Source organism: Neolamprologus multifasciatus, chromosome 7 (assembly GCF_963576455.1).
Source record: "Neolamprologus multifasciatus chromosome 7, fNeoMul1.2, whole genome shotgun sequence".
NCBI classification, from domain to species: domain Eukaryota; kingdom Metazoa; phylum Chordata; class Actinopteri; order Cichliformes; family Cichlidae; genus Neolamprologus; species Neolamprologus multifasciatus.
The window spans coordinates 61180127-61205205 of record NC_140445.1 but is presented as its reverse complement, the minus strand read 5'-3'; the positions used below and the strand labels follow the sequence as shown (position 1 = coordinate 61205205).

The window sequence follows — 25079 nt, the reverse complement described above, 5'->3', positions numbered from 1 at the left end:
TTGCCGAGAATGATTAACAATTGAAAAAGTGCAAAGAGCATGTTCGCCTTAAAAATAAAAGTTGTGCATTACAAACTTTTGGTTGGTATTTAGAAACCAAAAGCAACTAAAAAAAGGCTTTTCATACAGAACCTTTGTGACTCGCAGACTGCGGCTGATTGTGACATTGACCAACGTCTAGGCTTGTATGGCTTGGACTTTAGCAATCACAGCGACTGCTGTCAGCCTCATGCAACCAGCGGCCAACCATGAGGGAATACGCATTTCTCCCTCTAGCAGCCAGTGGCTGCCAGACGGCCATGAACCAGTCTCTAGGCCTGTGTCTGTCGAAGCCTAAGGATACAGACATGAAACATTTGTCTGATGAATGTCATCAGTCATTGGCGCTGATGACATTGTACTCTGATATTCATATTTGAGTGTCAGAGGATGGCTAAAGCTAAGAATGTTTGCTCACATTATTATAATATTATTCTAACCTACCAAAATTTATGATTTTTTTAAAAAAAAAAGGAAAAAAAAAAAGAAATAGATGAATCTAACATTAGAATTCTAGAAGGTTTAAACACTTTTCCATTGGTTTTCTGCAATCATTTTTGTGTGTATGTGTATCATCCATTAAGAAACAAATGTCAGATTTTCCTGTAAGCAGACTTTAAGCTTTCTGGATGCCAAATGAACCAGAAAATAAGAATTGGAGATTCAAATGTCTTAGGTGTAAGGGCTGAGAGTATATCCAATTTCACAAAAACAATGCTTAAGCGATGGAAATTGAACTATTAATTCTTCTTAGCACACACAGGCTCATTATACACCATGGAGAAGATGTATTGTAGCAGAGGGTGAGATGAGAGAAGTGAGAAGAAAAAGTGCCTGGGGAGAAAGAAATATAAAATGATGGAAGCAAGGAGCACAACAAAAAAGCAGACTGCCTTTGTCTGTCTTCTAGTCTGTGTATTAGCAAGTAATGAGCTCCTAATTGTGTAGCCAGGCCATGGAGTCACTTCAGGGCTTGAAAATGAGTGTGAATTGACTATATCTGCCAAATGTAACGGGCCAAAGAGAGTGACAGAGAAACACAAAGGTGAGAGGGAGAAGAAATAAAGGTACGTGGGATAGACGTTAGATTCAAGTGAAGGGTCAAAGAGGGGAAACACTTTTTCCCCCCAATGCAGATATGATGAAGGAAATAGTACAGGTGACTCTTGACTTCAGTCCATTTCCAATGTCTGTCTTCTCTATATAATGTTAAATCCACTCGGCCAAATGGTAGTATGAAGTGAAATGAGGGCGACAGTTTAAAAAGTAGAAGGTGTATGTGTAGTTCACAAAACGGCATCTGATGCCGTAACTAAAGGTCACTCCAATAAGACTTCAGTCAGTGTGCTACCTCCAAAAACGGCGACTCGCGTACGAAATAATGTTCATAGAAAAACATGACTGGTGATGAGGAAGAAGGTCATTGCTGAATTCCAGGTGACCCTTTTCCCCCTACCTGTTAATTAGAGTAAAGGCCATGAGCGAACAGGTTAGGGATATCTCACTTTCTATTAACGCCGCACTATACTGGACAAAAACTGAAAAAGTGATATGGTTCAGATGTCTCAGCGTGCACCTAAAGAATAATAATAAAACAAGCGAGTCTAATAGAACAGCATGGTTCAGCAGCCGCCGGTTGAGTAAACCGACTCACCCCTCCAATTTATTGCTTTTCTTTCTGAAACCAAATCTTCCCTTTTCTAAGCATCTCTCCTGCTCCTCTGCGCTGAGATTGCAGACCCATTGTTCTAAAAATAAAGAGCAGTAATTTGATATATCCAAGACTCCTTAAATCTAAGTAAATAATTTTATATCAGGCCAACTTCTTTTTTAGGTTAGTCATGGAAAATGAGAAGCATGTGAGTCTTTTAATGTCACAGCAGTTATAGCATGAAATGCTTAAGTAAATTGGCCTCACTGAGGGGACACAGTGCGATTACTGCTGCCCATGGGAACATCGCAATGTTGATGCTCAAAAGATATGCTATGCAGCCCTGCTTTCTATTGCTCTCTGATAAGCGTTTAGCCTTCCTGTGTGATAAAAAGTGGATGTGACTAAATCACCACCACGTTACTGCAATTTCACCCCCCCACCACCACCACCATCCCAACCAACCCCCGCCTTGTTTTTCTGGCTGCCACTTAATTCTCCTCTGCTGGTGAGCCCACTTGCTCTGGCTTCACTTCCCCTTTGTTTTACTTAGCCCTGTAATTCTCTTACATAGTGCAGAGCCCTAGTCCTCTATGTTGTCATGGCAATGCCTAAAAAGTACTCTCAGAGTACATTAGGAAAACGCTTCATAGAGCTCATGTAATGAAAGGCAACCATTTGCTTTTCTCCATGTAACACGCCAGTGCACCTGCTGCTCAGTATCGCATGCAGAGTCACGGCATCCAGCGCCGTGAAATCTCTTACAGCCTCCCCCTGGGTCAATATCACCATCTACGCTGACATTCCCCCACTTTAGCCATCACTGATGGCCTTTGCTCTACATCTGTTTTCTTTAGCGGCTTGTTGACCAGGTGACTGAACGTACATCAGTCTGCACCGGCGATTAGTGCCATCCACCTCATTTCTCATCGTGGCTGCTACACTAATTCCATCTGTGGTAATGGAACGAGGGGTGGTGGTTGTGGGTGGAGGAGGTGGCCGATCTGACAGAGATGCACTGCTCAAAGTGTTCTGCACAGCACCGGTAAAGACACCAAACAAAATCAAAACAAATGGCCTGCTGTGAAAGCGGCTCGCCTTCTCTGGGTCTGCTTTTAGATTTTTTTTCTCCTTTTCCCAGTGGGTTTGTGAGCTTTCATCTGAGTTTGTGGCGAGTTAATTAGGTTCAGAACTACGTATTACTGATCAGTGGCGCTGCATTATCATTGTACTTTCATACAGCGATTTTATAAAGAATGTGTTACTGTATGGTCTATGCTTGCCAGTGGGTAAAAAGATCATTCTGTTGCAGAGTGTCTTTCGAGGGTCTATTGCAAAGTGTCACCATTGTGAACATTTGCGCGTGCGAGGGTGTGAAAATGCAGTCGGGGAATGTGCGACTAGCTGCAGAGGACAGTCAAGGAGGGATCTATCATAATCCATCATAATCAGCCGCTGTGCTGCTCCTTCAGGACATAAGAGCTCCTGACCCATGGCGGACACGGTGGAGATGAGAATCACATGACAGTGAAATGTGATGTTTACCAGCTTCACTGGTTTCTGTATAAGACATGTTCAACTCTGTCCAGGGCTGTGTAGACAACTCACAAAGGTCAAAGCATCTCCAGTTTGATTGTTGCAAGATTGTTGATTCTTGCAGTTTTCTCTTTATTATTGTAGGATCTTTTTCTTTACAATATAAATCACCTTGGGGAGACTGTTGTTGTGATTAGTGCCATATAACTAAAATCGAACTGAACTGAATTCATGAGGATGTGGTTACTGAGGCACTGAGGTACTGTCACTTAGGGAATTTAGCTGCAGAGAGATCAGATCACCGACTGATGGAGTGGTGAACATGCTATACTTTGCCAAGCAAATATAGCTTTTGTCTAGCCTTGATATGCAACTTACCTTATTATATAATTCCTTAAAACTTAGAAACCCACTGCTCCTTGATAATACTTTAATACACAGTGCCGGCAAAATGTTCCCCACAGCTAAGCTGAGTCAGATCCCCACGCTACGCTGAGGTCAAGGTTTAAGATTTTTGCTTTAATTTGCCTCTGCTCTGTCTGGATATATATCTATAAGCAAAGTGCACTTTGAGGACATCAAAAGCCTTTGAGTTTGCAAGTCTCCCGAGTGCACTATGAAGTACATTAATATAAACGCTTCATTCATGTTTTTGGAAATCACACCGATCCTTCATTAAGTATCTGGAATCATTAGACACAGGACAGCCAGCCTGACATATTGTTCTGAGCATAGGAGAAATTAGTCACCCCAAGGCCTGCAGCTTCTCATTAGAGCAGGCTATACAGAGACGGGCTCAATTACCATCTCGGACACACTAGACCAGGGGTGGCCAACCTGCGGCTCTTAAGCCGCATGCGGCTCTTTGCCTGGTTTCATGCGGCTCTTATGTTCATATCAAAGTTTGTGTTTTGGGGTTTTTTTTGTGTTGTTGTTTTAAAATGTGCTTGAGTTCAATACGGTATTTTCATCAAATGCGCATGTGTGTGAGATGAAAATACTGCAAAGTTTCCCAGTAGGAGCACGTTTGCCCTTAAAATGGCAGGAAAAAATGCACAGCAAAAAGAAAATATGAAGATGAACACAGGACGTTTTTAACAGAGTGGGAGAGTTTATATTTTTTTGTTGAATGCAATGGCAAGCCAGTCTGCCTTATATGTCAGACGTCATTAGCGCATCAGCTCACTCCATGCTAACATCGACCAGGAATTTCCAAAAGGGACTGAACTTCGCATGCACGAGTTGGCCACTTTGAAAAGTCAGGCAGAAAAGCAGATACAGTTTTTCCAAAAATTTACGAAGCGGTCAGAGACCATAACGCTCGTATCCTATCAGCTGGCTTGGAACATTGCACGGGCTAAAAAGCCAAACAATGAAGGGGAGTTCGTTAAAAAAAATGCCTCAGAGACGTTGTTGAAAGCTTGTCTGCTGAAAACGACAAATTAAAATGCATGGTATCAGACGTCCAACTGTCCCGCCACACTGTTGAACACAGAATATCGGACATTAACACGGCTATTGAATCACAGTTGCACTCTGACCTTCAAGCGTGTGAGTATTTTAGTGTAGCATTGGATGAGAGTTGTTTTATACAATACAAGCCTCCGTTGGCAATATTTGCACGGTCTGTGTCAAACGATTGTGTGATCAAAGAAGAACTCCTGAATATTGTGCCATTAAAAGACAGAACCGGTGGCATAGATGTGAAAGAAACCGTGATGGCTGCATTTGAAAAAGCAAATCTGCCCATAACGAATAACAATAGCCACGGATGGAGCACCAGCCATGATGGGATCTGTGAACGGGCTTATGGGGCTGTGCAAAGCTGACCAAACTATTCCTGACTTTTGGAATTTCCACTGCATCATCCACATGGAGCAACTCATCTAAATCATTGAATTTAGATAACATCATGAAGCCTGTGATGGAAATCGTCAACTATATCCGCACACATGCGCTTAACCACATGCAATTCAAGAATCTCATCGCTGAGCTGGACCAAGGGCTTCCAGGTGACCTGCCGCTGCACTGCACTGTGAGGTGGCTGTCAAAAGGCCAGGTACTCTCTTGCTTCTTTGAGCTTTTGGATGCCGTGAAACTGTTTATGGAAGAGAAGGACAAGGACTATCCCGAGCTCTCGGACCTCAAGTGGATTATGGATCTGGCCTTTTTGTTCGACATGCTGTGTCACTTGGACAGACTGAACCTGACCCTGCAGGGTAAGTTAAAAATGTTGCCTGACCTGGTGCAAAGTGTGTTTGCGTTTGTCAACAAACTGAAGCTGTTCAAGACACATATTCAAAAGGGAGATATAACGCATTTTCCCACTCTGCTAAAAGCCAGCGGGCAAGTCGCCAGCGCTGCCCTGAGTAAGCAAAGATTGAGAAATTACCAAGATTGAAAACTTGCACAAAAGCTTTGTGACCCGGTTCCATGATCTACAATTGAAAAGGCCACAGATTACGTTCCTCGTCGACCCATTTAATGCAGAGACCGGCTGTTTGAAAGTCCCGCTAGTCACAGATGAAGCTGCGGCTGAGTTGGAGATGATCGATCTTTGTGAGGAGGACCAATTGAAACCTGCTATAAGGGAAGGGACCATTGAGTTCTGGAAAAGTGTGCCAATGGAAAAATACCCCAATGTCAAACGGGCTGCGCTTAAGATACTGTCAATGTTTGGGTCAACATACAGTGGGGCAAAAAAGTATTTAGTCAGCCACCGATTGTGCAAGTTCCCCCACTTAAAATGATGACAGAGGTCAGTAATTTGCACCAGAGGTACACTTCAACTGTGAGAGACAGAATGTGAAAAAAAAATCCATGAATTCACATGGTAGGATTTGTAAAGAATTTATTCGTAAATCAGGGTGGAAAATAAGTATTTGGTCAATAACAAAAATACAACTCAATACTTTGTAACATAACCTTTGTTGGCAATAACAGAGGTCAAACGTTTACTATAGGTCTTTACCAGGTTTGCACACACAGTAGCTGGTATTTTGGCCCATTCCTCCATGCAGATCTTCTCAAGAGCAGTGATGTTTTGGGGCTGTCGCCGAGCAACACGGACTTTCAACTCCCGCCACAGATTTTCTATGGGGTTGAGGTCTGGAGACTGGCTAGGCCACTCCAGGACTTTCAAATGCTTCTTACGGAGCCACTCCTTTGTTGCCCGGGCGGTGTGTTTTGGATCATTGTCATGTTGGAAGACCCAGCCTCGTTTCATCTTCAAAGTTCTCACTGATGGAAGGAGGTTTTGGCTCAAAATCTCACGATACTTGGCCCCATTCATTCTGTCCTTAACACGGATCAGTCGTCCTGTCCCCTTGGCAGAAAAACAGCCCCATAGCATGATGTTTCCACCCCCATGCTTCACAGTAGGTATGGTGTTCTTGGGATGCAACTCAGTATTCTTCTTCCTCCAAACACGACGAGTTGAGTTTATACCAAAAAGTTCTACTTTGGTTTCATCTGACCACATGACATTCTCCCAATCCTCTGCTGTATCATCCATGTGCTCTCTGGCAAACTTCAGACGGGCCTGGACATGCACTGGCTTCAGCAGCGGAACACGTCTGGCACTGCGGGATTTGATTCCCTGCCGTTGTAGTGTGTTACTGATGGTGACCTTTGTTACTTTGGTCCCAGCTCTCTGCAGGTCATTCACCAGGTCCCCCCGTGTGGTTCTGGGATCTTTGCTCACCGTTCTCATGATCATTTTGACCCCATGGGATGAGATCTTGCGTGGAGCCCCAGATTGAGGGAGATTATCAGTGGTCTTGTATGTCTTCCATTTTCTGATGATTGCTCCCACAGTTGATTTTTTCACACCAAGCTGCTTGCCTATTGTAGATTCACTCTTCCCAGTCTGGTGCAGGTCTACAATTCTTTTCCTGGTGTCCTTCGAAAGCTCTTTGGTCTTGGCCATGGCGGAGTTTGGAGTCTGACTGGTTGAGGCTGTGGACAGGTGTCTTTTATACAGATGATGAGGTCAAACAGGTGCCATTCATACAGGTAACGAGTGGGGGACAGAAAAGCTTCTTACAGAAGACGTTACAGGTCTGTGAGAGCCAGGGATTTTCCTTGTTTGAGGTGACCAAATACTTATTTTCCACCCTGATTTACGAATAAATTCTTTACAAATCCTACCATGTGAATTCATGGATTTATTTTTCACATTCTGTCTCTCACAGTTGAAGTGTACCTCTGGTGCAAATTACTGACCTCTTAATACTTTTTTGCCCCACTGTACGTCTGCAAGTCTGTTTTCTCTACCCTAAAACATGTGAAATCAAAGCATCGATCTGTTCTGACTAACACTCATGTGAAAGAATACAACGGAATACAAGCCAGATTTGAAGAGGATTGTTCAAGGCAAGGAATGCCACTAAACAACATGCATTGTAAAAGTAAATGCTATTGTAGATTATTATATTTTTGTTTGTGGACTTGGTTGAACTGAGAGTTTGTGTGTGTGAGACAGTGCACACAATGTTCATTGCTGAAAATGACTGGCCTTTGGTTTTAGTACTGTAGGAGTCCATTTCTGTCATTATCATCTGAGCAGAGATGTGTGTATTTTGTGTGTGTGTGACAGAGAGAGAGGGAGAAAAGGATGGGTGATATTTAGGGCTGTTCGATATAATGATATATATCGGATGACGATATAAAAACGTCTATCGTTTCATTTTACGCTGTCGTTTCTTTCGTGGTGTCACAAAATAAACTGTTTACGGCAATATTTTCTCATCGTTTTGATGGTCACTGTAGTGGCTATATTAATTTATCAAAGTTCTCTCTTTCTCTTATTTTTTATATAACCACACTACAGACAGACAAGTGCCTGTTTTTATGCGTTGTCGTTAGCAGCAACAACAACGGTAACACCATCGCGTGTCCGCTTGTTTATGTTCCACATAAACCTTTCACAATAAAGCTCAAGATCCTGTTGAGACTTTTCAAAATAAACTGAATCACGTGAAAGAGCAGATTATTTACGGATGAGAAGTAAAAAAGAGTCGCCAGGTGCTAAAAAATAAACCATAGACTCAAACGTTAGAACAGGCTTTTCCCCGCAGCACGCCGTGTAATAAATACTCACAAAGAAAACAGCGACTGTTACAAGTTATGTCTAAAAATGTATCATTTCATGCATCTGTTAAAACACTACTCCAGCTACATGACGCGCAGCTGGAAACACTTCGCACAAGTCGAGTTGCCCGAGATTTACAGAATTTACAGAAAATGTTACATTTTTGTGATTTATATCGTTATCGGGACGATAGAATTCTTATATCGGGATATGAGATTTTGGTCATATCGCACAGCCCTAGTGATGTTCATTTGTGCCCATGCGTATGATGTGGCTCTTTGCGGTAACACAGTAAAAAAAAAAAGTGTCTCTTGGTCTCTGACTGGTTGGCCACCCCTGCACTAGACCCTTGTAAGACTAATAGTTCTGGTCTTGTAATGACCTAAGATGGGTCTGAACTTCATGCTTTGCCCTCATTTCATATGATACCAACCTCCACTTTCATTCGCCCTCCCATTGATCTCTTCTGCTTTCCTTGCTTTTAAATTTGAGTAAATAAAAACTGATTCTACTTTGCATCCCTGGGGAGCAGAACTCCCTTTTGTCTTTGGCATTCATTGATGAATTCAAAAAAAAGAATTTATTTTGTGGCCCGGTGCTGAAGGCCGCTGCCAAGCCATGGTTGACAGGGAAGCAGCATTAAGGCAATTAACATGGGCTTTGCATTTGATTTTGGCTGGCAAGACTGCCTGTAAACAGCAGGCGGGATCGGGTGATTAGTTCCTGTGAAGATGAGCGCCTCGCCTCCTCTGGTGCCTTTCCAAGAGAGGATTACCCTTTGTACATATTGCACATACACTCTACACCTTATACCTCCACAAACACAGTAGCATGCACTGGCTCACGGGAATGATAACTGGCAGAGAAGAAAGACAAATGTGGGGAATAAAGTGTGCACACCTAAAGCAAGGCGCTGACAGCTCAGGGGGTTAAGCCATATTTGTGACATGACAGAGGTGGAGTTAGTGCTCCTCTGCACACTTCAAACTTCCAGTTTCTGCATGACTTTCTCTCTCCTTCCTGACCTTTTTCATCATCCATTCAACACAGAAATGAATTCTTCAGATTCAGATTCATTTCAGGAGCAGGTAATAATGAAGACATTCAATATCAATATCATGGGGTCTTGAGTCAAGGCTCTGAAATTAATTGTGACAAATAAGCAATTACTTCGGGTCGGACGAATTGAGATTGATCTTATTTGCTCATTTACGCACTCGCCTGGAGAAATAGCATCAACTGCATAATAGCTTTTATGTCTCTAGATTGGAATTTCACCTGAGAGCTTTCTAAATCAAAACGTGTGTCCGTGTGAGTGAGCACGCAGTAATAGGTGAAGAGGCTTCAATTGGCACTGTCAAGTAAATGTCAATCTGGTGCGAAAAGAACTGCGGCCAGATCGCTCCCTTGTGCTTTTCCTCGTAGATAAGGGTAGATATCAGAGTAGCTGAGGTTTAGCTGTCCCTTTCTCCCACTCCGTCAGGCCTAGTCAAACACAAGTTACGGAAATATGTCACATAACGGCATGCAAAAACCTCCAAGGCGATAACATTCACGCTTAAATCCAGAATCTGTCAGATTTCTATTAGTAAGACATAGAGTGTGTAAATTTCACACTCTGTAGCACCTCAATTATAAATGCGCGGCTTGTTTCCTGAGCCAGCATTTCTCTTGTTTTAGTTATAGCTGTGAACTCTTGACCCACTGAGCAATCCTAAATTACTGTGAGGTGTAATACAAGAAGAAAAGAGTTCCATTAACGGTCTTCATAATCCTAAAGATTAATCTAATCCTGTCAATGAATACATTAGCGGTAGCTTTGCTTTGAAAACAGCGTTCACCTACAAAGCTATTAAGACAATTTGCATATTTATCACAACACACTAAATGCTCATGTACTCACAGTTGGCGCACAAAAGATACCAGCAGGGGAAATAAATGTCTATGTGATTGCAATCAAAAACATCATCGAGTCGAAATGAACATTTTTCTTATGATTACATGTTTGGAAAATTGCACATAATTGCAGCTTCCAAATCTGGTGGATGGAGCTGGGCCACTCAACGGAATGATGAAACTGCCAGGGCTGTGTAATTATTTTAAAACAATTATGTGTGAGGTTAAATATGTACACACACAAAGGTTTAGTGCTGCATAATTTTCACCACAGGCATTTGGTGGCTAATATGTACATCTTGTAATAAAGGTGGCAAAAAAGGAAAGAGTAGAAAGGAAATGCAGGCATGGAAAACTAAATCAACAAGAGATAATTAAGTACAATTTTTTTCCATATATCTCAAGTCAATTTCACATGAACCCAGCAACGTGTAACTGCGCTTACACCCCATATATTTTCACATAGTTCCACTAGCAAACAAAGTATCCGCTGCCCTGACGGTATCCATTTTTCTCTGTGGGTTTTTGTTGACCTTTAAGGTAGAGTTTGTTTGGTTTGACAGTGGGATGGTGGAATTTCAGTCCAAAATAGCCTGTCAGTGTCCACACTGGCTCCCATTGTGGCCGTGAGACAAAGTACAGCAAATGACTGCTGATCACATGGGACAGCAGGGGAGCCAGCTGTCAGCATGCCAGGATCTCTTCCCTGTGTGATAGGAGGAAGAGCAACACAGGGGACACATACAGCGGGTCATTCTGCTCTCACAGGGAGCACCTTGGATGAGGATGAAAGTAGAGAAACCAAGGTGAGCGGGTGGATGGAGCCAAAGCTGTTTAAGATCCAAACAATGTAATCTCTATTCAGCTTAGGGTTCAGATCCAGAGCAGTGTGCATTTCTGGTCTGAAGTAATAACACTGGAAGCTGTTCAAGGTCAAACATTTTAAAAATTCAAAAACTTCGACAAGACTCAACGTACTGACAACAACACGGTCTGATTCTGACACCTCAAACCCAGTCATGGAAAAACAAAACAAAACAAAACAAAAAAAACTGTAGCAGACTCGACATCCATCCAACTCGATCAGCTAACAATTACAGCCCACTGTGAGAGTCCTGCACTGCAACAGCAAGCATAGGCAGGCTTCCTGATACTTTGACATTTAAAATCAGCAAGTGAGCAAGCTTAACTGTCCTCAGGGCTCCACAGTATAAACAGGTTCTATTTATACATACATTTACTGTACATCAGGGTTGTCATTGTTAATTACCTTACATACAAAAACTGATAGACATAGCTAATATGGCCAGACTGCAACTCTTTGCATTTCACAAACCTCCCTTGGAGAAGCTCAGTTTGGCAATTTGCTGCTTTCTTGTTCCAGTTTATATACATTAGACAAAACGATACAGATCGATGGATAAACTCCATTTGAAATTGCATTGCAGCTTTTATTTCTGCAGTAAAATTTCTTCATTTAGATTACATACACTATGAACGTCAGACATGAGTGCTCTGCTGATCATTTCTTTCCCACCTCTGCTGTAACTGAGCACATTGTGAGTGTTTTGCTACTTCAAAAAGTGAATGAACGCTGTTCAGGAGCTCCATCAATGTCACAGTGTGAAGAGTGTCTTCACAGTTAAAGATTCTTAAAAATCATAAAACAATGGGATATCAATAAAGAGGAAGGAGCTGTTTGAACTAATAACGGTGACCCAAGAGCGGGATTTATTAAAAACATGCAGGGTTCCTAAGTTCATCTACCTCACCTCCACGAAAAACTAAAACATAAAAGGTGTGAAATGTGACATTTTTCTGTTTTATAACAGACTAGTGTCAGACTCTCCTCCTCTTAGCTGCTACAATATGTGTGTATGTGCGATAAAAAAGTCACTAAGACACTGCAGCAGTCTTAAAAATGCTACAGAAACATTCAGTGCTTAGGCATATCTTGTAAGTAAAGTTCTGAGCACATCTCAAACTACTTTATGGCTCTGGCACTGCAGACAGCTACAATCAATGTCTAGCACAAACTATATTCAAGGTTGACCCCACTAGGAATAACTATTGGCAGTATATACTGTAAAAGTGTAGCAAAAACACTGTAGTTGTAAAAAGTGCAAATGCCATATTCTTGGGGTGACAAAAGAAAAACTACATATTTTCATTTAAACAGCTCAAATCAGTAAATAAACAGAAATCCATGATCTGCTCTTGGCACTGAGAGACAAGGCAGATGAATATCAGGTAACCATCAGGGATTAATAGAGCCTCAAGCCTCAAGGAAACAAGTTAAGATCAATCCAAAATCAATGCATAGCACTGTGCAAAAGTCTTGATCCACCCTTCATTTCTTTGCCTTTTATTCCATTTCCAAGAACAGAACAACAGACAAGATAATCACATACTGCTTCAATGCTGCTGAGGCTCTGGGGAGGCCAGTACACGACTGTTAGTGTTCCACTGTGTGGTCACCTATCGTGTACGTTTTATTGCATTGGCAGTGTGTTTGGTGTCATTGAAGGCTGTTGTAGGGCTGTGCGATATGACCAAAATCTCATATCCCGATATAAGAATTATATTGTCCGATAACAATATAAATCACAAAAATGTAACATTTTCTGTAAATTCTGTAAATCTCGGGCAGCTCGACTTGCGGGAAGTGTTTCCAGCTGCGCGTCACGTAGCTGGAGTCGAGTGTTTTAACAGATGCATGAAACGATACATTTTTAGACATAACTTGTAACGGCCGCCGTTTTCTTTGTGAGTATTTATTACACGGCGTGCTGCGGGGAAAAGCCTGTTCTAACGTTTGAGTCTAAGGTTTATTTTTTAGCAGCTGGCGGCTCTTTTTCCCTTCTCATCCATAAATAATCTGCTCTTTCACGTGATTCAGTTTATTTTGAAAAGTCTCAACAGGATCTTGAGCTTTATTGTGAAAGGTTTATGTGGAACATAAACAAGCGGACACGCGATGGTGTTATCGTCGTTGTTGCTAACCACAACACATAAAAACAGGCGCTTGTCCGTCCTTAGTGTGGTTATATTAAATATAAGAGAAAGAGAGAACTTTAAGAAATTAATATAGCCACTACAGTGACCATCAAAACGATGAAAAAAAAATATTGCCGTAAACAGTTTATTTTGCGACACCATGAAACAAACGATAGCGTAAAATGAAACGATAGACGTTTTTATATCGTCATCCGATATATATCGTTATATCCAACAGCCCTAGGCTGTTGCCAATCAGACAGAGCCATGACAGAGCCTCCACCTGCAGACTCTTACAACATTGTCCCTTTCCTTACATCCTACAGACATATTGATTATGTTTTGAACTAAAACTCGGATCACTCCATAAGACGTGTTTTTTTAGTCCAGTTCTCGTGTAATTTGATATACCTCAAGCCTTTTCTCCCAGTTTCCCTTACTTAATAATGGCTCCTTGACAGCCAACCTTCCAATGACTCGATTTCTGATGAGGCTTCAGCAAACAGATGGATCAACTAAAGGGCCACATGAATCTCTTAGTTCCTGTTTCATGTCTTTGTTGGACTTTATTTTTTCCCCTATTTCTTAAGGACACAACCTTCAGATACTGTTCATCTGCTGTAGATAGTGTTTAGTAGGGGTGCAACGATACTCGTATCGATATTGAACCGTTCGATACAGTGCTTTCGGTTCGGTACGCATATGTATCGAACAATACAACATTTTTAATTTATTTTATCAACTTTCCTTCTGACGATGCTGTCTGTGTTGAGCGCTCAGTGGATCTGCGCTCGACAGTGCAGCCTAGGCGGAGTAGTCGAACGCAGATTCACTGAGCGCAGGGCAAGCTAGCGAGACAGAAGTTAAGCTCTCCTTGCAACATGGCAAATTGAACCTCCCCCACCCTCATTCAGATCTGGCGTTTGGAACTATTTTGGTTTTCATGTGACGTATGACCCTGAAGGTAAACGCGTCACGGACTAAAGTAAAACAGTATGTTGGATGTGCCAGCAATGCTCAATTACATGGGTGGGAACTAGTGTGTTAGCGCAGTTAGCTCGTTAACGTGTTGGCCGTCCAGCCCCACACACGGAGCAATCCGCAGTAGCTCGTTAACGGAGATTTGCCGTGTTGTGGCGTTAACGTCATTTCAACGAGATTAACGCTGACAGCACTAGTGGGAACACAACGAATATGACTGCACATTTACGCCGACATCATCCTAGTGCAAAGACAAGTGGAAGCAGACAAAAACAACAAGCAGCATGCTACAAACTTTACCCGAGTCATTTAGACAGCTGTTAGCACATGATTCTCCTTATGGGGACCTGATATGTTTAATATGCTGCTGAGAATATAGCCCAGAAGAAGCGTATAGTATAGCTTTTATTTTGGAAAGAGCCGTTTCTCTGTAATAAACTCTCTTTTCCAAAGATGAGTGATTCCTCAATCAGATAAAGGGCTCGCAAAATCGCTAGCCCGACGTCCCGGGGCTAGCAATTTTTCCAGTCGGGCTGCCCTGCCCTGCCCGTCAGACTATCGTAGGAAGGAAAAATATATGTCAGTGCTTTTGCATTCTTTCGGAAATGTAGCTGGGTAATTATGTCATTGGCATCGGTGAGCCACTGTCAATATGTGACATATTGAAATCGCGTTTGAATTTGCGCTTGTTTTTTGCTTTCACTTTGCAATCGCGCGAACTGTGTATAGAGAGCGACAGCACTGATTGGTGAGTGATGATAATTTGCGCACCATTTCCTCTGACATCATCTTATCAATCGTTAGCTTACTATGCAAACATGACAAGTGAAATCTCCCGCAGCTTAAACATGTGAGAGGTTGATCGTGCAGAGAATCGCTGAGCGTTATGTGAGTGCGTGTGTAAAAGCAGCAGGATATATATTTAATTCTGCTGAGCCAAATAAGACGGGTCAGGGTGAAGAAGTGACAGCCAAAGAAAAGCTTACCACAAAACGGAAACGTTATGACAAATCAGACTATAAGGCAAAAAGAAAGTGCAGCTTTATGGTTTCATGGACAAAAGAATTTCTGTGGCTGCAATATGACGAGCTAAATAACCAGGGCTGCACATAAGTGGTCCGCAGGTGCGCATTCGCTGTCAAAATAAAAAAAAAAACGCGCACAAGATAAGAAGTTGCAATGCATGTTTGCATACATAAGATTTTCTGGAGGAGGACAGACATTTGTTTAGAACTCTTAAAGATGTTGAAGAAGCAAGCTCCGTTAAGCAATTACTTTGGTTTTCCTCCACCTCCAAAGAAATGTCAGGAGTCCGAACCACAAAAGAAGCGCGTATTCTCGGAAAAGTGGTTGCAGGAGGTGAGCTGGCTTCAAACAAATGATGAACGCACAGATGTGGTGCAGAATGAGCCGTGAAAATTTAATAAATGACAAATTAATAAAAAGGCATGAACATTTTTTTGTATTGAAAAAATATCGAACCGTGACACCAAAGTATCGAACCGAACCGAACCGTGAATTTTGTGTATCGTTGCACCCCTAGTGTTTAGGTATGCCACTTTTTATTCTTCCCTCCACTTATCCAGTGTCCTCAAACTTTCTAAGGCCACATTGTACACCATGCTGAGATATGCAAACTTGTGGGAATTACCTTGTCTATGCATAAATATTCCTTTTTGCTATGCTTTTTATGCATTTCTCAACTAAAGAAATTGGAGTGGAGCAATTTATGTTTTGTGACAGGTTACTAGTAAAAAATGTCTAAAGATACCATTTAAAATAGCCTCTTTGTCAGTTTTCTGTTATGTGTAGTTGTTGCACGGTACTGTATAATGTGCTGTTTCCTAACTTTTTCCACTATACTTTTTCTTCTCCGTTTCTCTTCCTCTCCTCCAATACACATACACAAGGATTCATGAAATATTTAGCATCATGACTTATAGATCAGAGCTGCTCGAAGAAACGGGACAGAGCACATACATTTCCCATGGAGGGAACACACATAACAGCCAAAAGGTCCAACTATGTACAAATCCCTTATTTGTAAATGTCCTGCAGCATACACGTCACTTCAGCACTAACTCAGTGATATAAGTTATCTGCAAATATTAATTATTTTGTCACATCTTCAGATTTGAAAATAATTTTTGGGATGTTTACTTCAGCAAAAATATCATATATTGCATTGTTAGATGCTTTGCAATGGTATAAGCTCAGTAGTCCTTTTGGAGTTAAAAAAAATAGTCTAAAAGGCACTAACACCAGGCAAAATCACAAATTTCAGTTCAGTGAGTTGAATTATCTAAGGTGAAGCCTAGCTGACAGGTTGCAGTGCAACCATCTGTGCCACGCCATAAATAAGGCAAGTTTAAAGCCTTAAAAGGGTCAAAGAGATCTGTTGTTTCTATAGAGAACCAAAACCGTTTTTGTGCCAAGCCTAAGTCTATCGACAGTGACTTGCTTTTGGCACTAGCATCAACCACAGGCTGTATATAAAAGATGCACAACATCAGCCACTGGCTTTGTCCCCTGTGTTTTGAAGTCTCAATGTTAGCAGTGCGTCTGTAGCCATGTTGGTTTTGCCAGACATTACCACATTTAGAGTTGTCGACATGGGAATGAGTCGACAGGTCTCTGTACTCTCTACTGGAGGGATTGAACAATAATTTGTTTGAAATACATTCACACGTGTACTTGTTTTGTTTTTGTTTGGTTGGTTTTTTGAGGATGATGGTGGGAAGTGCTGTCTAACACAGAGGGCTGTGTGTAGAGTTAGATGCAGAAATGTCTTTGTAGATTTACGGCCAAAAGTGTGTGTACATAAATGGTAAATGGCCTGTATTTATATAACGCTTTACTAGTCCCTAAGGACCCCAAAGCGCTTTACATATCCAGTCATCCACCCATTCACACACACATTCACACACTGGTGATGGCAAGCTACATTGTGCCAGGGGTGGGCGATATAAACGATAGAAACAATATAAATTTGGCCAACGATAGAGATTTTGATGATGTCATCAAGCTGCGCCTGTTTTGGTTGAAAGCATCGCAGTGGCTACAACCATTATCATCTGCAAATTATGCCGACAGTCATAGCAAAGAGATGAAGCACTCTTGAAATATGGGGAAAGCCAAAAACTGCGCTTCCTCCACTTCCGTAACATTGATTCATTAATGCTGAATTCTCTCGCAGCTGCTCTATTCCCATGTTGTTGCAGTATATTAATAACTAACCTCGTATTGTGGATGAATAATCTCAGTTGTTCTCCTGACTGAAGTTTGGCCCGTGTATAGCATCCTGCTATGCGATTGCATTTGTCCCTGACCACCAGAATCCCTCACGTTAACTTTTATCGAGTGGAAGAAAAGTTGGCGTTCATCCTCCAGCTTCACTGTGCTAATGTTATGCTAACATAGCTGTGTCGCTAGCAATCACATAGCACAACATTATATACCAGGTAGTCCAACTTCAGTAACCCTGCAAACGCCACTGCTGTTTAGTTTTCTTCATTTATGTTGGAAGTGGTAGAGCTGTACGTTTTAATTAGTTTCAAAAATCTCTCAGTCAGAACATGGTATGTCATGTTTAGGTGGAAACTAGCGAGCTAACTTCCTGTTAACTTCTAACTCTGTTAAATTTAATAACTCATGTTTTCATGGATGCCTGGATGTTAAACTTACTTGTTACACCTGGTAAAGCAGCAACGCTGATGATTTTAGTAAAGATTAAGGAATTTAGACCGTTTTTAACTCTCAGTGTTCGTTTGACTTTGGGACCTGAAGAGACGGAGTTTTGGACCCAGATTACTCTGTGAAGCTCCTCACTATTACGGCAGCCGTAATGCTCTGACAAGCCATCAAGCAGTGCAGCTTACCAAAGTTGTACTAAAACATTTTTTAACAGATTTCTGCACGCAGAAATCTGTTCGAGGTCAGTAAGCACAACCAGAATACATACATAAGGCACACTCTCGATTTTTGAGAAAATTAAAGGATTTTAAGTGTGCCTTATAGTGTGGAAAATACATTATACAGAAAAAAAAGAATATATCACGATATATATCGTTACCGCACATGCTTCAAATTATATTGCGATATGAATTTTAGGCCATATCGCCCAGCCCTAACATGTGCGTGGTTTAAAGTATGCGAGAGGTTTGCACATTTCTGCTGCATGTTTTTCCTCTATAAACACTAGTTTTGGGGAGGAAATAGGTTTGTAAACACTGTTTATACATGGGCCTCCTGGTGACTGCAAAGGCCATAGGATTTAACCGACAGCATTTTGATGTTCGTCAAAACATTCAATACTTACTCCATTTTTGTATGCGTGGCACTGACGATCACAACATCTTCATCACTGGATAAAGACAATAAAAAATAGCTTTGTGTTGATTTACAGTTAAATGTCCCTGTAACCGGACAAGCAAGCCAAAACCATTCCAGCAGAATACCCCAGGTTTTTATTTTAATCTGTCCCTATTGTGTATTAATGTTTAACTTACAAAAAAGGCATAAACCACACAATATGTGGTCACTACAGTTAATGATGCTCTGCTCCCAAGGACTGAAACATGACTCCAGTCATGTGGCTTTGTTTAACAACTCAGGGAATTAAAGCCTCACTGGTCATCCTTTAAGTCTAGGCATACTGAGCAAAAGCAACTAAGGCTGAAAGTAGGGATGGTTACCGTTAAGACAAGTAATATAAAACAGAGAAAAAAAAAAACAAAAACAGTTCATTTCTACCACTGCCAATACAAACACTGTTAGAGGAAAAGGTGGAAACAAAAAAGCAAAGCGTTTGTTGCCAGCAAATCACTGAATTCATCCCTGCTCTAGGCACTCTGAAACTGATGTTGAATTTCTGAATAACAGTTCAATTTATGCGCTGAACATTTCCATTTGAATTTATGAACACACCCACACCTAGGCAATGAGCCTGCAAATTCTATTTTCCTAATTTTTCCAATGCTGAGAGAAGAACCAATAATAACAGCATTTACTGATAGTCCTTTCAATAGTTTACCCCTGGAGCATGTTTAAAACTGGGTTTCAATACTCATGCCTTGCTGGAAGCATATCAGCTAAGTCAGCCACAGAGGAGGAAAAAAAACAACAGAACAACACAACATCTCTTTCTCTCTTCCCTGTTTCAAAGACATGCAGTGATAAGCACAAACACGCAGAGTTTTATGGGGCCAACTGGCCTGCCTTCGTGAACAAACACTGAGGAAATACAGAGCACAATAAGCGGCAAACAATGTGATTCTGTCGTTCTGTTCAGTAAGAGAAATGACCCGAATAGTCTTTCTCTGGTTATGAATGGAAAAAAACCTACCTCCTGGCATTTATGTGTGGCCTTCTAACACAGAGTGATCACTGGAGTGCAAATTATGTTGATCAAGGAGAATGGCTATGTCAGGCTGAATTTATGGTGTGGTTGTTAATGTTCAACACCACACACCCACACACACACAGTAATTTTGCATGCTGCCATGTACTTTGGGTGAGCAAGCCGGTTCAGTGTACAGTGAATAACAATAACCTGTAAAGCAGGTTTCATTCAAAATTCCCCACTTAAGTAAGGTGTGGGCTTTGACATCTCTTTGAGCTTACTTGAGTGGTTAGCAATCTAAGGATTTAATAAAAAACTACAAGTAAGGTTAAAGCTTAAACATACACAAAGAAGCTTAAAGCTAATCCTATGTTTTATGGTAAATAAGTGTCACAGAAACAGCGTCGTCAATTTCCAAAATTGTGTTGACTTCTCAGTGTTTTAGGATGTTTTTCCACCTTTGCCATTTAATCTGTTTTAATTGAACTACACCTCATTTTCCTCCTTGGGGTGACTCCTTTGTGCTGATGTGAACACTGTAATTGCATTTAATCAAGGACCAAAACAACCACGCCCACACTAGTTGGACGACAGGGTCCCCTTCCAGTTCCAAACAAACTCCTGAGCAGTTTGTTAGCAATAAGAATCTCAGTCCGACCCAAATAACATGTATACACTGCAAATTTGAACTAAATGCCTTTCTGCAGTCGGGTATGCGTTGCATTGTGGGATGCGGTAGATTACCATAGACATACGGAAAGAACAAACTATAGCAACTAGCTGTAATATGGGCTCACTAGCTCAGATCACAGCAACTTCACACTGTATTTATTTTGTTGAACCTTTTACGCAGAGTGAAACGTGAAACCAAACCCAGACCACCAGAAAACGGCTATAAGTTTAGAAACTCACTCAGATCAGAGTAAATGAGCAATAGATATGTGACCACTCTTAGTGTTGTAAGTGACTAATTTACTTGGATCAATTCTATTGGACAATAGATAAATATGCCATTAAAGGCCAAACAGGAGTTACAAAATATCTACATTAACATTCCAAAGTATAAATCATCATTTGTGATGACCTAACCCAAAGTCCAGTCATAAGTCTGACCATTAGAATTTAGAAGATTTAGAACCTGATTTTTAATAAAATTCAACAAAGAAAAATAATCTTTATAATGTGTACACTCAAAAACTAGTTACATTGCTTTTTCAAAACCAAGCCTGCTTTGCTCCAAAACACAGGGCTGGGTTGGTTTAGGGTAACCACCTAAGATGACTTGGGCTTAAATGAGTTAGTAACTTAAGCTGTGGACTGCAGTGTTTTTGGTCTGCTACTAAAAGTAATATGTTAAAAAGAAGTAAAAAAAAAAAAATAACTTGACAGTTGATGAAGACTTAATGAGCAGAACATCCAAAACGCTCCTAAATGAGGACTCTACAGCAGATGATGAATTACTAGAGAAACGGTGACCACTTTCCTCATAAGTAGCTCCTGATTTACTGAACCAAAACTAAGCAAAAATGATTAACCATCTTTTCATTATTGATCACTTCATCAGTAGTTTGCACACTAAGCTAAAGCGGCACGTCATACTGAGAAACTCCAAACTATCTTCAACATATCATGTCCTGTCTGCTCATTATCTATTAAATCATTACCATTATCAACATTTTATACAATCATTATCTACATTATCTTTCGTTATCATTATCATTTTATTGTCTGCATTATTGACTATCAATACCTCATTACCTCAGAAGCATTTCTTTAAGGCTTAATTATCAGGTAAATCTCCTGTATCTACTGACATATTGTGCACTAATTTATAAAGTGTAATATACTCATTCTTCACAGCTCATTGGTCACAGCTGGCTGTAGCTGATGGACAAATGCTGTGCTATTGTGTGTAAAGAATATTAAATGCACTAAAATATCATTTGAGCATTTGCAGATCTTCAACATTCACAGTTACAGGCATGGGGTAGGTAACAAAATATCTGAATCTGCAATGTATATAGAGAGTTTTTAATGTAAGGTTTGTATAATTGTAGTGACATTATCTGTTGCCAAACGTTCAAAAGTCAATGTTGTCATATTTCCCCATCCCCCCAAAACAAATTAAAACTAGAAAAAGTTGCATTTCCTGCGAAAATGCAGTGTGAATGCCGTGTAGTGGAATCTGAAAACAGCATAAGGAGAACTATCTGCTGAAAACACTGTGTACAAGCTGAACTGTTTGCTGAAAACTGCTTTATTTGAAAGACTACACTGAAGAGTGTCAAGAAAGCAGGGAGAGTGCAAGGAGGGAAGACTTGCAGCAAATGTCGCAAGTAGGATTCGAACCTTTGCTACCAGATCTCACGGTGGCTGTTCATCCCACTGAGCCAAACCAGTTCTGGTCTCAAACAAAGATATGATGAGAGAAAAAATGTGCACTGTGCAGAAACAGCTAAATTGTGCTGAAAAGAGGTGATGAAGATAAATGTTCAGCAAAAACAGAGATGAAGAACTTGAAAATTGTGCTGAAAAGAGGTGAAAAAGCTGAAAATTCTACTGAAAAGAGCAGAAGCGATGGAAAATTTTGCTGAAAAGGGGTGAAAAAGCTGAAATTTGTGTTGAAAATACTTAAAACAGTCGAACTGTTAACTGAAAAAAATGTTGCCATAAGCGGGATTCGAACCCGGCCCTCCTGCTCTGAGAACGGCTACTCATCTCACTGAGCTAAAACAGCCCGGCAAGCGAAACTGGTGATTCAGCAAAATGAAAAAGTATAAAGGTTATGAGCACCAAAAGATATAGCATACATCAATGCTGTGAGGCATTCACACAAATATATTATTAATGTTTATTGAGAGAGGAGAGAAAGACTACTACTAGAAGTTGGTTATGACACAACCTTGTATTTACTTTGGACTTGACCAACATTTCCAGTATAGCACAGCACTAACCACTATCTACTGTCCTAGTATCCTACATACTGATTCTTAAATCCTATGCTGTGTTTTAGCCTTTATGCTGGTTTGGACAACAATACAACTCAGTCACATAAACACAGTCTAACTCATATCGAGCTGACATTATTACCCTGGTCAGGCTATGAGCTAATAAAACACTGAAGCACCGTTTATCTATTCAAAGCTGAGCAGACGTAAGCCATACAAAAGAAAACAAACTACCGTAATATTTCGAAAGAAAATTTCTTACATTAATCACAGACACATCCTCCTTTGCTCCTGCAGAGAAAACCAGAGTGGGCAGCTCACACTAAATCTCTGTCTGAAGCTAATATAATGTTATTTGCACTTCTGTTTCAGTGACGCGAGCAAAAACATTTTTCTTCTTCACTGCAGACATTTCAGTTTTTCGTGTCAAGCGAACCACGGGTGTTGCTAATCACATTAATGACGACTCCATTATTTTCAAGAGTCCCAGGAAGTCATGACAGCGTGACAACCCACAGCACCGGGCCAATTATAATGAAGCCGCGAAAGTGAATTCAGCCAATAGGAATGCAAGAATAACCGTCTTGTGAAAGAGTTACAAGTGTCATCTTTAATTACTCTGAACTGATTGCAAAAATATACTGTTTATAATTATGTTAATGAAATTTTGTGGGAGGAGGGCAACTACAAGTGCACAGAGCTGTAACTGGCCTGTAACCCTCATCAAATCCTGCTAACTTAACTTTCACAGTTAAACTCCACTTGCAGGTAACAGCGTAGGCTACAGGAAAGGAGCCAAGAGTGGGGCACACAATGGACTAAATAGAGTAAGAGCCAAAACAAACACAGCCACCTCACCCACCTTCTTCTTTTGATTAAATACCCAACACCCCACCAGCCACAATCCACATTTATTCACATTTTGTGTGTGTGTGTGTCTTCTGCTGGGACAAAACAAGCATCATCATCACCACCACAAGCATCTTGGCTCTTTTTAAATTTCCCAGCCACGCCCATTTAATGCACCTGTAGCTGGGAGACCGTGAAAATCCACCTAAAACCCACACTGCTGGAAACATCAGCAACGCTGTCACTGTTACACTCCATAAAAGCCACGCATTTTTTCGTCATTAAAAAGCAATAAAAGCAAATCCAATTATCTGTGACTGATACTGTTTATTTCTGGGTCATATGTTTATTCACTGAAGGTCCTCACTGAAGCATTTGAGCATCCTGTAATAACCACCGGGGAAATTACACGTCACTAATGTGAACATTAGCTCAAATCTGCATCATGTTTAAACCGAGTAAAAGAAACAAGTGTCTGTCACAAGTGTCCCATAAACTACAAGACGTCATTCTCCGGGCCCCGTGCAGCTTCCACGGCGAGGCTGGAGAACAGCTTGACTTGTCAACGGCGCCCTGTCAACAACTTCTCAGTTATAACGTAGCAGGGGGAGACCACAGCGTCATCTCAAAACAACCCGGTGAACGGACACGCCACGGAGGAAGTCTCTAGCAAAAGAAATACTTTGTCTCAGAGGTGAAGGGGACATGTAGCGAATGCGAGACATTCGACATGCACGAAAAACTCTGGAACTGCTGCCAATAATCCAGATTTACAGGCGCGTACGCACACACAAAGTCCAGTTCAGTCGAGGGAAAAGAAATGTCTTATAAGTTCTTTTCAAAGACGTCGTTTCGCTAACTTTGAGGAAACTCGAGGGGGAAAGTAGTGCACCACAAAGCCCGTCCATAAGAATTTCTATCAGCGCCCCCTCTTCCTCTGAACCCGCACCGAAGCGTGTCCGCGCCGTGATAACTACGTTAGTTTCACCCTGGCTTTGAAAAACTTACCAACACTTCTTGAGCCTGACCCCGAACCAAGCAGAAGGTACCAGATCCACATCATACGGACGCCTTTTTGTGCACCCCCCGGCCTACTCCTGCTGTCCTGCCCCGCTGCAGGGCAACAACTGAGGGCAAGAAAAGGGAGAAAAAAAACTTCTCCTTTTGCTTCGCTACTCTTGCCTGTTTATGCTCTTAAAGTCTGGCTCTTTGACGTCTTCCGGAAATCTAAGAGCGCATTCGGCGAAGAAGAAGTGCTTTCGTTGGGACGGCCGTAAACTATGGAGTCCAGTTTGGGGAGGAGGGGTCGGGGAGGCATGAAAGCTGGAGGTGGCGGTCGTTCGTGTGTTGGTGCTCAGAGAGAGGCGGAGTCGGAGTCAGAGAGCCGGGAGAGCAGAGGCCGGCCAGTCCGGGACACTGGTTCCCTAACGGTGCCGTATGCGCAAAAGCGGGACCGTAACTCCAGCAATAACAGACTTAACTAACTTTGAATCTGTTCAGGAAAAGTGAGTGAAAGAAGTAACTGAAGGCAAATTAATATATATATATATATTAAAGAATAAAAAAAAAGGTTAAAAACAATCCTTAAGTGAGAATGACCTGAGGATAAAATGACCATATAGGTCTTTGTTAAAGTAAAAGGTAACAACACCAGCTGTACCTATCAGGCAAATATATAGCTACCTGATTTCAGTAGGAATGAATATATTCTGAAACTCTAAAAAAAAAAAATACATATGGTAGCAGATG

The 25079-nt window shown here is 41.3% G+C and overlaps 1 protein-coding gene across 4 annotated transcripts in view; it reads right to left on the bottom strand.

Annotated features, from left to right (window-relative positions):
* ldlrad3 (low density lipoprotein receptor class A domain containing 3) overlaps nucleotides 1-24776 on the bottom strand; it is a 109346-nt gene extending 84570 nt beyond the window's left edge. The window contains exon 1 of one of the 4 annotated variants that reach the window (XM_085164816.1): nucleotides 24339-24776. Coding sequence is in view for 2 of the 4 variants with exons in the window: in XM_085164815.1 (XP_085020941.1) it covers nucleotides 24339-24393 (55 nt within the window). In the remaining 2 variants the exon portion in view is untranslated. Of the gene's footprint in view, nucleotides 1-22743 lie in introns of all 4 variants that reach the window. The other 3 variants (XM_085164817.1, XM_085164815.1, XM_085164814.1) reach the window with 3 other exon arrangements.
* Between the last annotated feature and the right edge of the window lie 303 nt (nucleotides 24777-25079).